This window comes from Somniosus microcephalus, unplaced genomic scaffold, assembly GCF_052327205.1.
Source record: "Somniosus microcephalus isolate GS21.2 unplaced genomic scaffold, FLI_Smic_1.0 unresolved_chr7, whole genome shotgun sequence".
NCBI lineage: Eukaryota > Metazoa > Chordata > Chondrichthyes > Squaliformes > Somniosidae > Somniosus > Somniosus microcephalus.
The window spans coordinates 37477583-37496067 of NW_028225185.1; the positions used below are offsets into that span (position 1 = coordinate 37477583).

The following is an 18485-nucleotide window of genomic DNA, read 5'->3' on the forward strand; positions in this document are numbered from 1 at the left end:
TGGCGCGGTCGCCAATGGTGGAGTGATGGAAATCGGGGGATGCGCAAGAGGCCAGAATTGGAGGAGCGCAGAGATCTGGGAGGGTTGTGGGGGCTGGAGGAGGTTACAGAGATAGGGAGAGGGGGGCAAGGAGGCCGTGGAGGGATTTGAAAACAAGGATGGAGAATTTTTAAATCGAGGCGTTGCCGGACCGGGAGCCAGTGTAGGTCAGCGAGCACAGTGGGGGTGATGGGTGAACGGGACTGGGTGCGAGTTAGGACACGGGGGCAGCAGAGTTTTAGATGAGCTGATGGTTACGGAGGGTGGAAGGTTGGAGGTCGGGCGGGAGAGCGTTGGAATAGTCGAGTTGATACATAGAAGGTAAAATACGTCGCATTTTACAGCCCAGAAACAGGCCATTCGGCCCCTCTGCTCCGTGCCGGTGTTTCTGCTCCACACCAGCCTCCTCCCACCCCCTCTTCATCTCACCCCATCACCATCTCCTTCTATTCCTTTCTCCCCCATATGTTTATCCAGCTTCCCCCTTAAATGCATCGACGCCATTCGCCTCAACCACTCCCTGTGGTAGCGAGTTCCACATTCTCACCACTCTCTGGGGAAAGAAGTTTCTCCTGAATTCCTGATTGGATTTATTAGTGACTCTCTTATATTGACGGCCCCTAGTTCTGGTCTCCCCCACAAGTGGAGACATCTTCTCTACGTCTACCCTATCGAAACCCCTTCATAATCTTACAGACCTCTATCAGGTCACCCCTCGGCCTTCTCTTTTCTAGAGAAACGAGTCCCAGCCTGTTCAATCTTTTCTGGTAGTTATAACCTCTCGGTTCTGGGATCATCCTTATGAATCATTTTTGCACCTTCTCCAGTGACTCTATAACCCGTTTTGTAATATGAAGGGGACACATCAAGCTAAGGTTCTTTATTAACCTTACTCTGGTTCAAGGTCCTCTGAAATCTCCTCTCTCCTTCCTCCGAAGCTCCCAACACCAATCCGCCCGCTTCCGACATCCTGCTGAACCCAGGCTGATTCCCATTGCCCGGCTCGACCCCTCTCCCTCCCCATTTCCCCCATCTGTTCCATCCCTCTCTCTCTCTCTCTCACACTCTGTCTCTCTCTGTCTCTCTCTCTCTCTCACACACTCTGTCTCTCTCTGTCTCTCAATTCAATTCAATTCAAATCGCTTTACTGGCATGACAAGTTACATCTTATGTTGCCAAAGCATCGGAAAACATTCATGTTTGTTCACAAAAATACAGATCTATCCATACAGTGTATAAACAGATATATCCCTGAGTGTATAAATATATACTTTCATATAATTTATATATACTCTTTTCTTATATTTACTGGTTGTCCCTCTGTTTATGGCAAGCTGTAAGATAGTGCGCCGCTAGTGTTATACAATTTATCTCTTCCCCTAGTAGGTATGGGAGTTTTTGGTCGTCATTCAATTTTCTGAATTCCGGGCATATTTTTGTAAATTTTGGGTAGAAATTCTCCCTTATGCCCTGATATTTTCTACAAGCTGTGAGGAAGTGCATCTCTGTCTCCACCATTCCCTGACTGCAGTGAGAGCATATCCTGTCCTCTCTTGGTAGCCGGGTCTGCCTGTGTCTACCTTTTTCGATCGCCAGGCTATGTTCACTAAGTCTGTACATTGTCAAGATTTTTCTCAGTTTGCTGTCCTTTACCATGGTCAGGTAATCAGCTATGTTGTATTGTCTGTTTAGGGCCAAGTAGCAATTGAGTTTGCTTTGGGTTTTTGTTGTTTCTGCCCAATATGTCAGATATTTTTCCTTTTGCTTAGCGACGATTGTGTTGGGTCGAATTCTTTGTGTTACGCTGTCACTGTCCTGGGGCTGGTTATTGTTAGTAGTGTTAGTAGTTACTTCACTGAGTCCCAGGACTAGTTGACTGAGGGTATTCTTCTTTATGGTCAGCTCTTGGCATTTCAGGGCGTCGTAGTGATAGCATTGGGGGTTGCTCATTTGTAGGTGATTCCAAAATTTGGTGGCTCTTTTTTGGATAGTGATTATTAATGGATATTGGCCTAGTTCCGCCCTGCATGCATTGTTTACTGTTTTCCTTTGAGTCCGGAGGATACTTTTACAGAATTCTGCATGTAGGATCTCAATTGGGTGTTTGTCCCATTTTGCAAATTCTTGTTGTGTTAGCGGTCCCCATACCTCACTGCCATAGAGTGCAATTGGTTCAATTACTGATTTGAAAATTTTGAGCCAAATGCTAATTGGGATTTCTATTTGGATTGATCTTTTAATGGCATAGAAAGCCCTTCTTGCTTTCTCTTTCAGTTCATTCACAGCCAGTTTGAAGTTTCCCGTAGAACTGATTTTTAAGCCCAAGTATGTGTAGTTAGTGGTTTGTTCAATTTTGGTTGTTCCTAGTGTGAAATTTATTTTGGGCCCCTGATGTCTGGATCTTTGCTGGAACACAAGGACTTTGGTTTTTTGGGGATTTATTGTCAGGGCCCAAGTCTGGCAGTACGACTCCAGCAGATCCAGGTTCTGCTGTAGACCCTCCTTAGTTGGTGACAGCAGAACCAGGTCGTCTGCATAGAGGAGGAATTTAACCTTGGATTCATATAGGGTGAGGCCGGGTGCTGTAGATTGTTCAACTCTCTCTCTCTCTCTGTTTCTCTCTCTCTGTCTCTCTCTCTCTGTCTCTCTGTCTCTCTCTCTGTCTCTCTCTCTCTCTCTCTCTCTCACACTCTGTCTCTCTCTGTCTCTCTCTCTGTCTCTCTCTCTGTCTCTCTCTGTCTCTCTCTCTCTCTCTGTCTCTCTCTCTCACTCTCTCTCTCTGTCTCTCTCTCTCTCTCTCTGTCTCTCTCTCTCTCTCTCTCTCTCTCTCTGTCTCTCTCTCTGTCTCTCTCTCTCTGTCTCTCTCTCTGTCTCTCTCCCTCTCTGTCTCTCTCTCTCACTCTCTCTCTCTGTCTCTCTCTCTCTCTCTGTTTCTCTCTGTCTCTCTCTCTCTCTCAGTCTCTCTCTCTCTGTCTCTCTCTCTGTCTCTCTCTCTCTGTCTCTCTCTCTCACTCTCTCTCTGTCTCTCTCTCTCTGTCTCTCTCTCTCACTCTGTCTCTCTCTCTCTGTCTCTCTCTCAGTCTCTCTCTCTCTGTCTCTCTCTCTCACTCTGTCTCTCTCTCTCTGTCTCTCTCTCTCTGTCTCTCTCTCTCTCTGTCTCTCTCTCTCTCTCTGTCTCTCTCTCACTCTCTCTCTGTCTCTCTCTGTCTCTCTCTCTCTGTCTCTCTCTCTCTCTGTCTCTCTCTCTCACTCTCTCTCTCTCCTCCCTCAATATGTGGTGGAGTCTCAGATCAGTTTGGATAACGTGAAAAGGGGGAAGAGAGTGGGGAGAGGAAATGGGGAGAGAAAAGGAGCGAGAAAGAGGTCAAGAGAGTGAGAGTGAGGCAGAGAGAGAGTGAGAGAGGAAGAGAGACAGAGAGACAGAGACAGAGAGAGAGAGACAGAGAGAGAGAAGAACAGAGAGAGGAGAGAGAGAGAGAGAGACAGAGAGAGAGGGAGAGAGAATGAGGGAGGGAGAGAGAGAGCGACAGACAGAGAGAGGGGGAGAGAGAGAGAGTGAGAGAGAGAGAGAGAGGGAGAGCAACAGAGAGAGTGAGAGAGAGAGAGGGAGAGGGAGAGAGAGGGAGAGAGAGAAAGGGAGAGGAGACAGAGAGAGAGAGAGAGAGAGAGGGAGAGGGAGAGAGAGAGAGAGAGAGAAAGGGAGAGGAGACAGAGAGAGAGAGAGACAGAGAGAGAGGGAGAGAGAGGGAGAGAGAGAAAGGGAGAGGAGACAGAGAGAGGAGACAGAGAGAGAGAGAGAGTGGGCGAGGGGACGACACAGGTGAGGAGTGCTGGGGTTGAGAGCTCCCGAGGTGAGCTGGAGCAGGAGTTGGGAGGTCTCATGCCCAGTGCAGGGAGGAGGCAGGGAGTTCCCGGGACTGGGACTGATGAAGCGGATCGACAGGGCGTGAAGAGGAAGCCAGTTGCTGGATCAGGGCTGGGATCTGGAGCGGAGCAAGGCTGGCTCTGGAATGTGGTGCAGAATGCGCAGTGCGTGCTCGAGGGGAGGGTGTGGATTCGCAAAGGCCCAGCAGACCGCAGTGACATTAATAGCCATGAAATTATTCCATTCCTAACTCACAGCAAAATATCATGGGCTGGGTCGATGGGAAATGCTCTGACTAACCGGACTGCACATTATAGAGCATAGCACATAGAGGCAGGGAGAGAGAGGAGGGAGAGAGAGGGAGAAAGAAGGGGTGCTGCCCTGGGAACGTTCGAGTCGAGGGAGCTTTACTCTGTATCTAACCCCGTGCTGTACCTGCCCTGGGAGTGTTTGATGGGGACAGTGTAGAGGCAGCTTTACTCTGTATCTAACCCCGTGCTGTACCTGCCCTGGGAGTGTTTGATGGGGACAGTGTAGAGGGAGCTTTACTCTGTATCTAACCGGTGCTGTACCTGCCCTGGGAGAGTTTGATGGGACAGTGTAGAGGGAGCTTTACTCTGTATCTAACCCTGTGCTGTACCTGCCCTGGGTGTGTTTGATGGGACAGTGTAGAGGGAGCTTTACTCTGTATCTAACGCGTGCTGTACCTGCCCTGGGAGTGTTTGATGGGACACTGTAGAGGGAGGTTTACTCTGTATCTAACCCGTGCTGTACCTGCCCTGGGAGTGTTTGATGGGGACAGTGTAGAGGCAGCTTTACTCTGTATCTAACCCGTGCTGTACCTGCCCTGGGAGTATTTGATGGGGACAGTGTAGAGGGAGCTTTACTCTGTATCTAACCCGTGCTGTACCTGCCCTGGAGTGTTTGATGGGGACAGTGTAGAGGGAGCTTTACTCTGTATCTAACCCGTGCTGTACCTGCCCTGGGAGTGTTTGATGGGGACAGTGTAGAGGCAGCTTTACTCTGTGTCTAACCCGTGCTGTACCTGCCCTGGGAGTGTTTGATGGGGACAGTGTAGAGGGAGCTTTACTCTGTATCTAACCCGTGCTGTACCTGCCCTGGGAGTGTTTGATGGGGACAGTGTAGAGGGAGCTTTACTCTGTATCTAACCCGTGCTGTACCTGCCCTGGGAGTGTTTGATGGGACAGTGCAGAGGGAGATTTACTCTGTATCTAACCCGTGCTGTACCTACCCTGGGAGTGTTTGATGGGGACAGTGTAGAGGGAGCTTTACTCTGTATCTAACCCGTGCTGTACCTGCCCTGGGAGTGTTTGATGGGGACAGTGTAGAGGGAGCTTTACTCTGTATCTAACCCGTGCTGTACCTGCCCTGGGACTGTTTGATGGGACAGTGTAGAGGGAGCTTTACTCTGTATCTAACCCGTGCTGTACCTGCCCTGGGAGTGTTTGATGGGACAGTGTAGAGGGAGCTTTACTCTGTATCTAACCCGTGCTGTACCTACCCTGGGAGTGTTTGATGGGGACAGTATAGAGGGAGCTTTACTCTGTATCTAACCTGTGCTGTACCTGCCCTGGGAGTGTTTGATGGGACAGTGTAGAGGGAGCTTTACTCTGTATCTAACCCGTGCTGTACCTGCCCTGGGAGTGTTTGATGGGACAGTGTAGGGGGAGCTTTACTCTGTATCTAACCCGTGCTGTACCTACCCTGGGAGTGTTTGATGGGGACAGTATAGAGGGAGCTTTACTCTGTATCTAACCCGTGCTGTACCTGCCCTGGGAGTGTTTGATGGGGACAGTGTAGAGGGAGCTTTACTCTGTATCTAACCCGTGCTGTACCTGCCCTGGGAGTGTTTGATGGGAGACTGTAGAGGGAGCTTTACTCTGTATCTAACCCATGCTGTACCTGCCCTGGGAGTGTTTGATGGGGACAGTGTAGAGGGAGCTTTACTCTGTATCTAACCCGTGCTGTACCTACCCTGGGAGTGTTTGATGGGGACAGTATAGAGGGAGCTTTACTCTGTATCTAACCTGTGCTGTACCTGCCCTGGGAGTGTTTGATGGGACAGTGTAGAGGGAGCTTTACTCTGTATCTAACCCGTGCTGTACCTGCCCTGGGAGTGTTTGATGGGACAGTGTAGAGGGAGCTTTACTCTGTATCTAACCCGTGCTGTACCTACCCTGGGAGTGTTTGATGGGGACAGTATAGAGGGAGCTTTACTCTGTATCTAACCCGTGCTGTACCTGCCCTGGGAGTGTTTGATGGGGACAGTGTAGAGGGAGCTTTACTCTGTATCTAACCCGTGCTGTACCTGCCCTGGGAGTGTTTGATGGGAGACTGTAGAGGGAGCTTTACTCTGTATCTAACCCATGCTGTACCTGCCCTGGGAGTGTTTGATGGGACAGTGTAGAGGGAGCTTTACTCTGTATCTAACCCGTGCTGTACCTGCCCTGGGAGTGTTTGATGGGGACAGTGTAGAGGGAGCTTTACTCTGTATCTAACCCATGCTGTACCTGCCCTGGGAGTGTTTGATGGGGACAGTGTAGAGGGAGCTTTACTCTGTATCTAACCCATGCTGTACTTGCCCTTAGGAGTGTTTGATGGGATAAGCTGCCGAATTTTCTTAAACAGTGGTGCTGCCCAGGATAAGTAACTTTATTAAATCAGTCAGACTCTCTCGCACATAAATTGTCCGCCTGGGAATGGCTCCCAGGAGAGAAAGCCACTTCCTGTAGGGCGGGAATGAGATATCCGAACTGTTCAGGAATGTCGGGTTGGCACTGAATGTAGAGGTAGCTTCCAAAAGCTTCTGCGGAGAGATGGAAAGCCTGATGTTCGGTGCTTAGAAGTTACATCGAGCGTACAGCCCAGAAACAGGCCATTCGGCCCCTCCGCTCCGTGCCGGTGTTTCTGCTCCACACCAGCCTCCTCCCGCCCCCTCTTCATCTCACCCCATCACCGTATCCTTCCATTCCTTTCTCCCTCGTGTGTTTATCCAGCTTCCCCTTAAATACATCGACGCTATTCGCCTCGACCACTCCCTGTGGGAGCGAGTTCCACATTCTCACCACTCTCTGGGGAAAGAAGTTTCTCCTGAATTCCCGATTGGATTTATTAGTGACTCTCTTATATTGACGGCCCCTGACATGAATCTTACCAGTCACGTGGCAATGACTTATGAAATGGTACTGGGCGGCCTGCTGGTGGCGCTTTCCAGGGAGAGTATAAATACTCGGGCATGGGCCCAGCTTCCTCAGGACATTCTTTAACAGGAACTAGTGAAGGACACAACTAGACCTCCATGTTGTAAAAGAGTTGATTAAAACCTTGTTTAATACTCAGCCCCTAGTTCTGGTCTTCCCCACAAGTAGAAAGAGCTTCTCTAGGCCTATCCCATCGAAACCATTTCATAATCTGAATGACCGATCCCAGGTCACCCCCCCTCGGCCTTCTCGTTTCTCTCCATGTCAGTCGGGCTGGGCCTAGAATGCATAGGTTGACCGCTGATTCCCCGCACACGTGCTACCATTCCATTCAGACCCCACCCCCCTTTGCCCGATCCAGCGGTGTTGGCGGGGTGACAGGTCCGATTAGAAGATGCTCGAGTGAGGCAGAAGGGTTTAGCCCAGAGACTGGTGTCTCTCAGGGAGATATCTGTACACTGACTGGTGTCTCTCAGTCCCTCTCTCTCAGGGAGATATCTGCACACTGACTGGTGTCACTCAGTACCTCTCTCTCAGGGAGATATCTGTACACTGACTGGTGTCTCTCAGTCCCTCTCTCTCAGGGAGATATCTGTACACTGACTGGTGTCTCTCAGTCCCCTCTCCCTCAGGGAGATATCTGAACACTGACTGGTGTCTCTCAGTCCCTCTCTCTCAGGGAGATATCTGTACACTGACTGGTGTCTCGCAGTCCCTCTCTCTCAGGGAGATATCTGTACACTGACTGGTGTCTCTCAGTCCCTCTCTCGCATGGAGATATCTGTACACTGACTGGTGTCTCTCAGTCCCCTCTCCCTCAGGGAGATATCTGTACACTGACTGGTGTCTCTCAGTCCTCTCTCTCTCAGGGAGATATCTGTACACTGACTGGTGTCACTCAGTCGCCTCTCCCTCTGGGAGATATCTGTACACTGTCTGGTGTCTCTCAGTCGCCTCTCCCTCAGGGAGATATCTGTACACTGACTGGTGTCTCTCAGTCCCTCTCCCTCAGGGAGATACCTGTACACTGACTGGTGTCTCTCAGTCCCCTCTCTCTCGGGGAGATATCTGTACACTGACTGGTGTCTCTCAGTCCCTCTCTCTCAGGGAGATATCTGTACACTGACTGGTGTCTCTCAGTCCCTCTCTCTCGGGGAGATATCTGTACACTGACTGGTGTCTCTCAGTCCCCTCTCTCTCAGGGAGATATCTGTACACTGACTGGTGTCACTCAGTCCCTCTCTCTCAGGGAGATATCTGTACACTGACTGGTGTCTCTCAGTCCCCTCCCTCAGGGAGATATCTGTACACTGACTGGTGTCTCTCAGTCCCTCTCTCTCTCAGGGAGATATCTGTACACTGACTGGTGTCTCTCAGTCCCTCTCTCTCAGGGAGATATCTGTACACTGACTGGTGTCTCTCAGTCCCTCTCTCTCAGGGAGATATCTGTACACTGACTGGTGTCTCTCAGTCCCTCTCTCTCAGGGAGATATCTGTACACTGACTGGTGTCTCTCAGTCCCTCTCTCTCAGGGAGATATCTGTACACTGACTGGTGTCACTCAGTCCCTCTCCCTCAGGGAGATATCTGTACACTGACTGGTGTCTCTCAGCCCCTCTCTCTCAGGGAGATATCTGTACACTGACTGGTGTCTCTCAGTACCTCTCTCTCAGGGAGATATCTGTACACTGACTGGTGTCTCTCAGTCCCCTCTCCCTCAGGGAGATATCTGTACACTGACTGGTGTCTCTCAGTCCCCTCTCTCTCAGGGAGATATCTGTACACTGACTGGTGTCTCTCAGTCCCTCTCTCTCTCAGGGAGATATCTGTACACTGACTGGTGTCTCTCAGTCCCCTCTCCCTCAGGGAGATATCTGTACACTGACTGGTGTCTCTCAGTCCCCTCTCTCTCGGGGAGATATCTGTACACTGACTGGTGTCTCTCAGTCCCCTCTCCCTCAGGGAGATATCTGTACACAGACTGGTGTCGCTCAGTCCCCTCTCCCTCAGGGAGATATCTGTACGGACTGGTGTCTCTCAGTCCCCTATCCCTCAGGGAGATATCTGTACACTGACTGGTGTCTCTCAGTCCCCTCTCCCTCAGGGAGATATCTGTACACTGACTGGTGTCTCTCAGTCCCTCTCTCTCTGGGAAATATCTGTACACTGACTGGTGTCTCTCAGTCCCCTCTCTCTCAGGGAGATATCTGTACACTGACTGGTGTCTCTCAGTCCCTCTCTCTCAGGGAGATATCTGTACACTGACTGGTGTCTCTCAGTCCCTCTCTCTCAGGGAGATATCTGTACACTAACTGGTGTCTCTCAGTCCCCTCTCTCTCAGAGAGATATCTGTACACTGACTGGTGTCACTCAGTCCCTCTCCCTCAGGGAGATATCTGTACACTGACTGGTGTCTCTCAGTCCCTCTCTCTCTGGGAGATATCTGTACACTGACTGGTGTCACTGAGTCCCTCTCTCTCAGGGAGATATCTGTACACTGACTGGTGTCTCTCAGTCCCTCTCTCTCTGGGAGATATCTGTACACTGACTGGTGTCTCTCAGTCCCTCTCTCTCTGGGAGATATCTGTACACTGACCGGTGTCTCTCAGCCCCTCTCTCTCTCGGGGAGATATCTACAGATTTGTAGTGCTGTGGTGGAAGCGTTGGGATGTTCAATGGTCGAGGGGTGACCTACCTCCAACCGTGCGCCACGAACCCGGGGCACTGGTCTCCACACACGTGACATGGTTGCCCTCTGTCGATCTCCTCCAGATCAGGCAGCTAGAAACAAACGGGAGACGGATTTCAGACTTCACAGCCGGACCATCACAAATTACTCCCCTCCCAAAGCTCGTGCTCAGCTGGCCAAATCAGCGAGCCTCAGCACCCCTGACTGCCACCAGGGATCGCATGGGCATCCAGAGACCCTGGGTGCACTGGTTTGGACATGTGATGCCCACTACAGGCGAATAGCCCTGATTGACACTCACTGCCTGGACTCTCAGATGGATAATTACCCCTTGGGACATGTACCTGAGAATGGCTAGGTTGCGAATCATATGAGCATGACCCATATCCCAGGAGAGACACTGTCCCGTCTACAGTACAGATTGACCAGAATGGTAACAGGGGATGAGGGACTTCAGTGATGTGGAGAGACTGGAGAAGCTGGGGTTGTTCTCCTTAGAGCAGAGAAGGTTCAGGGGAGATTGACCAGAATGGTACCGGGGATGAGGGACTTCAGTGATGTGGAGAGACTGGAGAAGCTGGGGTTGTTCTCCTTAGAGCAGAGGAGGTTAAGGGGAGATTGATCAGAATGGTACCAGGGATGAGGGACTTCAATGATGTGGAGAGACTGGAGAAGCTGGGATTGTTCTCCTTGGAGCAGAGAAGGTTAAGGGGAGATTAAATGGAAGCGCTCAAAATTGCGAAGTGATTTTGATAAGAGTAGATCGGGAGAAACTGTTTCCAGTGTCAGGAGGGTCGGTAACCAGAGGACACAGATTGAAGATAATCGGTAAAAGAACCAGAGGGGAGATGAGGCGAATGTTTTTTACGCAGCGAGTTGTTGTGATCTGGAACGCGCTGCCTGAAAGGGCGGTGGGAGCAGATTCAATAGTAACTTTCAAAAGGGGGAATTGGAGAAATACTTGAAGGGGAGAAATGTGCCGGGCTGTGGGGAAAGAGCAGGGGGGAGTGGGACTGATTGGAGAGCTCGTTCACAGAGCTGGCACAGGCACGATGGGCCGAATGGCCTCCTCCTGCGCTGTGCGATTCTAAGAAGTATATTATCCCCTTAACTCCTGACAACTAACGTGCGTGTCTCCACTAATTATGATGATTCACCCTGATCAACGATTCTCATCTACGCCGCTGCCCTCAGACACTCAAGTGTTGACAGAAAGTAATGAATAAATCAGGCAAACCTCAGCCCATCCCTTTAGCTGCAGGCCGCAGGCGTGTTCAGGTGAATTACTTTCTTAATTGTTTTGAGAAATATATAAAATTCATGCATTAATAAGGAGGAAAGCAAGATCCCACAAACAGAAATGAGGCCAAACTGGTTTCATTTGTGGTGCTGTTGGTTTGAGGGATAAATGTTGGGCCCCAGGACACTGGGGAGAACTCCCCCCTGCCCTTCTTCCAGTGCGGCACTCCCTCAGTACTGCCCCTCCGACAGTGCGGCGCTCCCTCAGTACCGCCCCTCCGACAGTGCGGCGCTCCCTCAGTACTGCCCCTCCGACAGTGCGGCGCTCCCTCAGTACCGCCCCTCCGACAGTGCGGCGCTCCCTCAGTACCGCCCCTCCGACAGTGCGGCGCTCCCTCAGTACTGCCCCTCCGACAGTGCGGTGCTCCCTCAGTACTGCCCCTCCGACAGTGCGGCGCTCCCTCAGTACCGCCCCTCCGACAGTGCGGCGCTCCCTCAGTACTGCCCGTCCGACAGTGCGGCGCTCCCTCAGTGCCTCCCCTCTGACAGTGCGGCGCTCCCTCAGTGCCGCCCCTCCGACAGTGCGGCGCTCCCTCAGTACCGCCCCTCCGACAGTGCGGCGCTCCCTCAGTACCGCCCCTCCGACAGTGCGGCGCTCCCTCAGTACCGCCCCTCCGACAGTGCGGCGCTCCCTCAGTACCGCCCCTCCGACAGTGCGGCGCTCCCTCAGTACCGCCCCTCCGACAGTGCGGCGCTCCCTCAGTACCGCCCCTCCGACAGTGCAGCGCTCCCTCAGTACCACCCCTCCGACAGTGCGGCGCTCCCTCAGTACCGTCCCTCCGACAGTGCGGTGCTCCCTCAGTACCGCCCCTCCGACAGTGCGGCGCTCCCTCAGTACTGCCCCTCCGACAGTGCGACACTCCCTCAGTACTGCCCCTCCGACAGTGCGGCGCTCCCTCAGTACTGCCCCTCCGACAGTGCGACACTCCCTCAGTACCGCCCCTCCGACAGTGCGACACTCCCTCAGTACCACCCCTCCGACAGTGCGACACTCCCTCAGTACCGCCCCTCCGACAGTGCGACACTCCCTCAGTACCGCCCCTCCGACAGTGCGACACTCCCTCAGTACCACCCCTCCGACAGTGCGACACTCCCTCAGTACTGCCCCTCCGACAGTGCGGCGCTCCCTCAGTACTGGCACCGGGGGGCGGGGGGGCGTGCCAGGCCTGGATAAGAGGCTCGTGTCTCTGAATTCGGGGGCTCGAACCCACAACCTTCTGACTCAGCGACGGGGGCGGGAGGGGAGACAGACTGAACCCAGGGGAGAACCGACTCGTGAAGTTCTCCGAACGGCCTTTTTACTATGTGCTTGGCTGGGTGGGTCAGAGCCAGACAAACACAAGGGCCTCAAACTATGAATACAGAACCTGCCAAAAAGTGCCTGCCCCAGCGAGTCCCCTGACGTCAACTACCAAAAGTTCAAAAGACAGGAGATTACATTTTTCTCCAAAAATACCTCGTGGCGCCTCGCGTTCCTGTCAACGCTTATCATTCCCGGAAATCCCACAATCGCGTGCGACAGCCACACCAGCAGCCCTCGCTCAACCTTCTTGAATCGAAGCCATCCCCCGTTGAGACACAATCAGGGACTCTTACCGAGAACACACCGGGCAGAACCAGGCCATTCGGCCCCTCTGCTCCGTGCCGGTGTTTCTGCTCCACGCGAGCCTCTTCCCGCCCCTCTTCATCTCACCCCATCATAGACAGAAAGGAACTTTTCCCCCTTAGTAAAGGGGTCAATAACCAGGGGGGCATAGTTTGAAGGTAAGGGGCAGGAGGTTTAGAGGGGATTTGAGGAAAAACGTTTTCACCCAGAGGGTGGTGGGAATCTGGAACTCACTGCCTGAAAGGGTGGTCGAGGCAGGAACCCTCACAACATTCAAGAAGCATTTAGATGAGCACTTGAAACGCCATAGCATACAAGGCTACGGACCAAGTGCTGGAAAATGGGATTAGAATAGACAGGGCTTGATGGCCGGCGCGGACACGATGGGCCGAAGGGCCTCTTTCTGTGTGGCTGTTCATGGTTCCAACACCATCATCAAGTTTGCGGATGACACCACGGTGTTAGGCCAGATCACCAACAACGATGAGTCAGCCTACAGGGAGGAGGTCCAGCATCTCGTGAAGTGGTGCGCCGATAACAACCTGGCCCTTAACATCAAGAAAACCAAAGAAATCATTGTAGACTTCAGGAAGTCTAAAGGCGGAAGTCACACCCCCATCCACATCAATGGGGCTGTGGAGGAAAGGCTGGACAGCTTTAATTCCTCGGAGTCCACATCACGGAAGACCTCTCCTGGTCCCTCAACACCTCCTCTCTGGTGAAGAAGGCCCAGCAGCGCCTATATTTCCTAAGGAGGCTGAAGGGATGTAACCTGTCACCCCTGATCCTCTCTAACTTTTACCGCTGCACTATAGAGAGCATCCTGACAAACTGTATCACAGTATGGTATGGCAGCTGTAGCTACTATGACCGGAAAGCCCTGCAGTGGGTAGTCAAAACTGCCCAACGCATTACCGGCACCCGGCTACCGACCATAGAGCACATATACCAGAAACGCTGTCTACGGAGGTCACGGTCCATCATCAAAGACCCTACCCACCCCAGCCACAGTCTGTTCGCCCTCCTGCCATCTGGGAGACGCTACAGATGCATTCGCACCCGAACGACCAGATTTAGGAACAGCTTCTTTCCCAGGGCTGTCATCCTACTGAACTCCACAAATAAACTCTAAAGCCTGCACATCTGCCAATGCACTTTATTAGGGTTATGTTTATGTTAATGTATTACAAGCCAAATGTATGTTGAATGTTTAAATGTCTTAATCTAAATGTACACTCTCGGGAGCCACAAGCCTACATTTCGTTGTACTGCACTTGTGCACTAACAATGACAATAAAATTGATTATGATATGATTATGATTCTGTGCTGTATAACTCTATGACTCTATCACCATATCCTTCTATTCCTTTCTCCCTCGTGTGTTTATCCAGCTTCCTCCTTAAATACATCGACGCTATTCGCCTCGACCACTCCCTGTGGGAGCGAGTTCCACATTCTCACCACTCTCTGGGGAAAGAAGTTTCTCCTGAATTCCCGATTGGATTTATTAGTGACTCTCTTATATTGATGGCCCCTAGTCTGGCTTTAATTTCTAGCCTGTGTCCCCTCGTCCTAGAATCCCCATCCAGCAGAAATAGTTTCTCTCTCTCTACCCTATCAGCTCCCCTTAATATTGTGAAAGCTTCGATCAGAGCACACCTTAACCGTCTAGATTCCAGGGAATACAACCCGAGTTTGTGTAATCTCTCCTCGTAACTTAACCCTTGGGGTCCGGGTATCATTCTGGTAAACCTACGCTGCTCTCCCTCCAAGGCCAATATATCCTTCCTAAGGTGTGGGGTCTCAGCATTCAGCCCCTCGAGCCTGTTACATTAGGAACAGGAGGAGGCCATTCAGCCCCCTCGAGCCTGTTGCATTAGGAACAGGAGGAGGCCGTTCAGCAACCTCGAGCCTGTTACATTAGGAACAGGAGGAGGCCGTTCAGCCCCCTCGAGCCTGTTACATTAGGAACAGGAGGAGGCCATTCAGCCCCCTCGAGCCTGTTGCATTAGGAACAGGAGGAGGCCGTTCAGCAACCTCGAGCCTGTTACATTAGGAACAGGAGGAGGCCATTCAGCCCCCTCGAGCCTGTTACATTAGGAACAGGAGGAGGCCATTCAGCCCCCTCGAGCCTGTTGCATTAGGAACAGGAGGAGGCAGTTCAGCAACCTCGAGCCTGTTACATTAGGAACAGGAGGAGGCCATTCAGCCCCTCGAGCCTGTTACATTAGGAACAGGAGGCGTCTGTTCAGCCCCCTCGAGCCTGTTACATTAGGAACAGGAGGAGGCCATTCAGCCCCCTCGAGCCTGTTACATTAGGAACAGGAGGAGGCCATTCAGCCCCCTCGAGCCTGTTACATTAGGAACAGGAGGAGGCCATTCAGCCCCCTCGAGCCTGTTGCATTAGGAACAGGAGGAGGCCATTCAGCCCCCTCGAGCCTGTTGCATTAGGAACAGGAGGAGGCCATTCAGCCCCCTCGGGCCTGTTACATTAGGAACAGGAGGAGGCCGTTCAGCCCCTCGAGCCTGTTACATTAGGAACAGGAGGAGGCCGTTCAGCCCCCCTCGAGCCTGTTATATTAGGAACAGGAGGAGGCCGTTCAGCTCCCTCGAGACTGTTACATTAGGAACAGGAGGAGGCCATTCAGCCCCCTCGAGCCTGTTACATTAGGAACAGGAGGAGGCCATTCAGCCCCCTCGAGCCTGTTACATTAGGAACAGGAGGAGGCAGTTCAGCAACCTCGAGCCTGTTACATTAGGAACAGGAGGAGGCCATTCAGCCCCTGGAGCCTGTTACATTAGGAACAGGAGGAGGCCATTCAGCCCCCTCGAGCCTGTTACATTAGGAAGAGGAGGAGGCAGTTCAGCAACCTCGAGCCTGTTACATTAGGAACAGGAGGAGGCCATTCAGCCCCTGGAGCCTGTTACATTAGGAACAGGAGGAGGCCATTCAGCCCCTCGAGCCTGTTACATTAGGAACAGGAGGAGGCCATTCAGCTCCCAAAGCCTGTTCCACCATTCAATGAGATCACGGCTGAGCTGCGATCTCACTCCATCGACCTGCCTTGGTTCCATAACCCTTAACACCCTCGCCGAACAATAATCTGCCGATAATGTATATCACGTTATACTCACATTTTTAGGTGACCCCTTTCTTTCATCGGTAAATGTTTCAGGGCAGATTAAGCGTGCAACATAGAGATGCTCCCTTGACTTGGTGCCATACCCACAAACCCAGCCCTGTGCAAGCTCGGAGTTCAGCCAGTGTACCTCAAGCATGTTTTAAACCTTAAACAATCTCGGGTTGGCAAGAAGGCAAGTTTAAAGCGGGATTTTATGGCCAACGGTGGGGGCGGCGGGGGGGGGGGGGGGGAGACCAAATGCAGATTGGGCGACCGCTTTGCGGAACACCTCCGTTCAGTCCCTAAGGGTGAACCTAAGGAGATGATCGTGGACTACAGGAAGCGGCAGGGGGAGGGACACACCCCAATCTACATCGAAGGGGCTGAGGTGGAGAGGGTCAGCAGCTTCAAATTCCTGGGTGTACTCTTTTTGGAGGACTTAACGTGGTCCCATCACATCGACGTCGTAACCAAGAAGGCATGCCAACGCCTGTTCTTCCTCAGGAGACTGAAGAAATTTGGAATGGCCCCCCAGATTCTCACCAACTTCTACCGGTGCACCATCGAGAGTATCCTGTCCGGCTGCATCACTACCTGGTATGGCAACTGCACCGCCACAGACCGCAAGGCTCTACAGATGGTGGGGAAAGCTGCACAACATACTATAGGAATTAAACTACCTGCTGTCCAGGATATCTACCCCGAGAGGTGCCGGGGGAAGGCCCTGAGAATCATTAAAGACGCAAGCCACCCCAGCCACAACCTCTTCGCCCTGCTCCCGTCCGGTAAGAGATACCGAAGCATACGGTCTCGTACCAGCAGGTTTCGAAACAGCTTCTACCCCCCAGGCCGTAAGACTCATGAGCGAATAATTTATTATTATTTATTACTGTTGTTTTATTTATTATTACTGTATTTCTATTAGTATTTTTATCATTGTTATGCCATATTTATTCCAATGTTGGGAGGACTCGTAAAAATCAACATTTCATTGCGCAGTACACACGTCTGCTGCATATATATGACAAATAAATAAAATTGAATTGAAATTGAAATTGAATCCGAGCTTCCGGTCGCCTGTCACTTTAATTCTCCGCTCCACTCCCACTCTGACCTCTCTGTCCTCGGCCTCTTACACTGTTCCAACGAAGCTCAATGTAAGCTCGAGGAACAGCACCTCATCTTTCGATTGGGCACTTTACAGCCTTCTGGACTCAACACCAAGTTAAACAATTTCAGACCATAACCTCGGCCCCGATCTTTTTTCCCATTTATTTATTTATTTATTTCTCTCTCTCACATGGCCGCTGTCGATCATTCAGCCATCGCCATTTACACCTCATCTAGAGCCATCTTTTGTTTCTTAACTTGTCCCATTACCATCTCCTTTGGCCTCGCACCATCTCTTAATGTCTCTTAATCTCTCCTGCCCTCCATCCTATCACTGACCTTCCCTTTTGTTCTTTCCTCCCCTCCCCCCTTTCCCCGCCCCTGCACTCGCTTAAAAATCTGTTCCATCTCCTGCTTTCTCCTGTTCTGACGAAGGGTCATCGACCTGAACCATTGACTCTGTTTCTCTCTCCATGGATGCTGCCCGACCGGCTGAGTGTTTCCAGCATTTTCAGTTTTTATTTCAGGTTTCCAAGCATCCGCGGTATTTTGCTTTTGGAAAAGTGGCAAACATCAGTTTGGAACTTGCATTCTCCAGGTCCTTCAGCATTGATTCTGGTCCCCAGAGTAACAGGCCTCAGGCTTGGCTATAGGCCCACACTGGTTGCTGCTGAGATCGCCATAGCAACAGGCCTCAGGCTTGGATATAGGCCCACACTGGTTGCTGCTGAGATCGCCATAGCAACAGGCCTTAGGCTTGGATATAGGCCCACACTGGTTGCTACTGAGATCGCCATAGCAACAGGCCTCAGGCTTGGATATAGGCCCACAGTGGTTGCTACTGAGATCGCCATAGCAACAGGCCTTAGGCTTGGCTATAGGCCCACAGTGGTTGCTACTGAGATCGCCATAGCAACAGGCCTCAGGCTTAGATATAGGTCCACAGTGGTTGCTACTGAGATCGCCATAGCAACAGGCCTTTTTGGATATAGGTCCACACTGGTTGCTACTGAGATCGCCATAGCAACAGGCCTTAGGCTTGGATATCGGCCCACACTGGTTGCTACTGAGATCGCCATAGCAACAGGCCTCAGGCTTGGATATAGGCCCACACTGGTTGCTACTGAGATCGCCATGGCAACAGGCCTTAGGCTTGGATATAGGCCCACACTGGTTGTTACTGAGATCGCCACAGCAACAGGCCTCCCTGCATATGTCAGCCTACTACTGGGGCATGGGGGCCTGCAGTGTTTCTAAAAGTATCCATAACAACGGGCCTAGGCCGGGAATGCAGCCTGCACGATCCTTAATGTGCACCGGTAGCCGTGGCAACCGGCCCGGCCTAGGCTCAGATTGCAGGCCTGCCAGGAAGGCTAGATTCCCCAAGCCTGCGTTGAGTTAACACCTCGCAGCTGGGGCGGCTTCGGGCCTCCTAAGGGTTTGCCTCAGCATCCCTGGGCTTGGCCTGGCTGGGGGGGGCGGTGGAGGAGATTGTGGGCTGGGGGGTGGGAGGGAGGGGAAACGATCCAGAAT

The 18485-nt window shown here is 52.0% G+C and overlaps 1 protein-coding gene across 1 annotated transcript in view; it reads right to left on the reverse strand.

Moving 5' to 3' along the window:
- LOC147086806 (prickle planar cell polarity protein 3-like) overlaps nucleotides 1-18485 on the reverse strand; it is a 57422-nt gene that overhangs the window by 28072 nt on the left and 10865 nt on the right. The window contains 1 exon segment of the mRNA XM_085978983.1: nucleotides 9821-9906. Coding sequence (XP_085835109.1) covers nucleotides 9821-9906 — 86 coding nt within the window.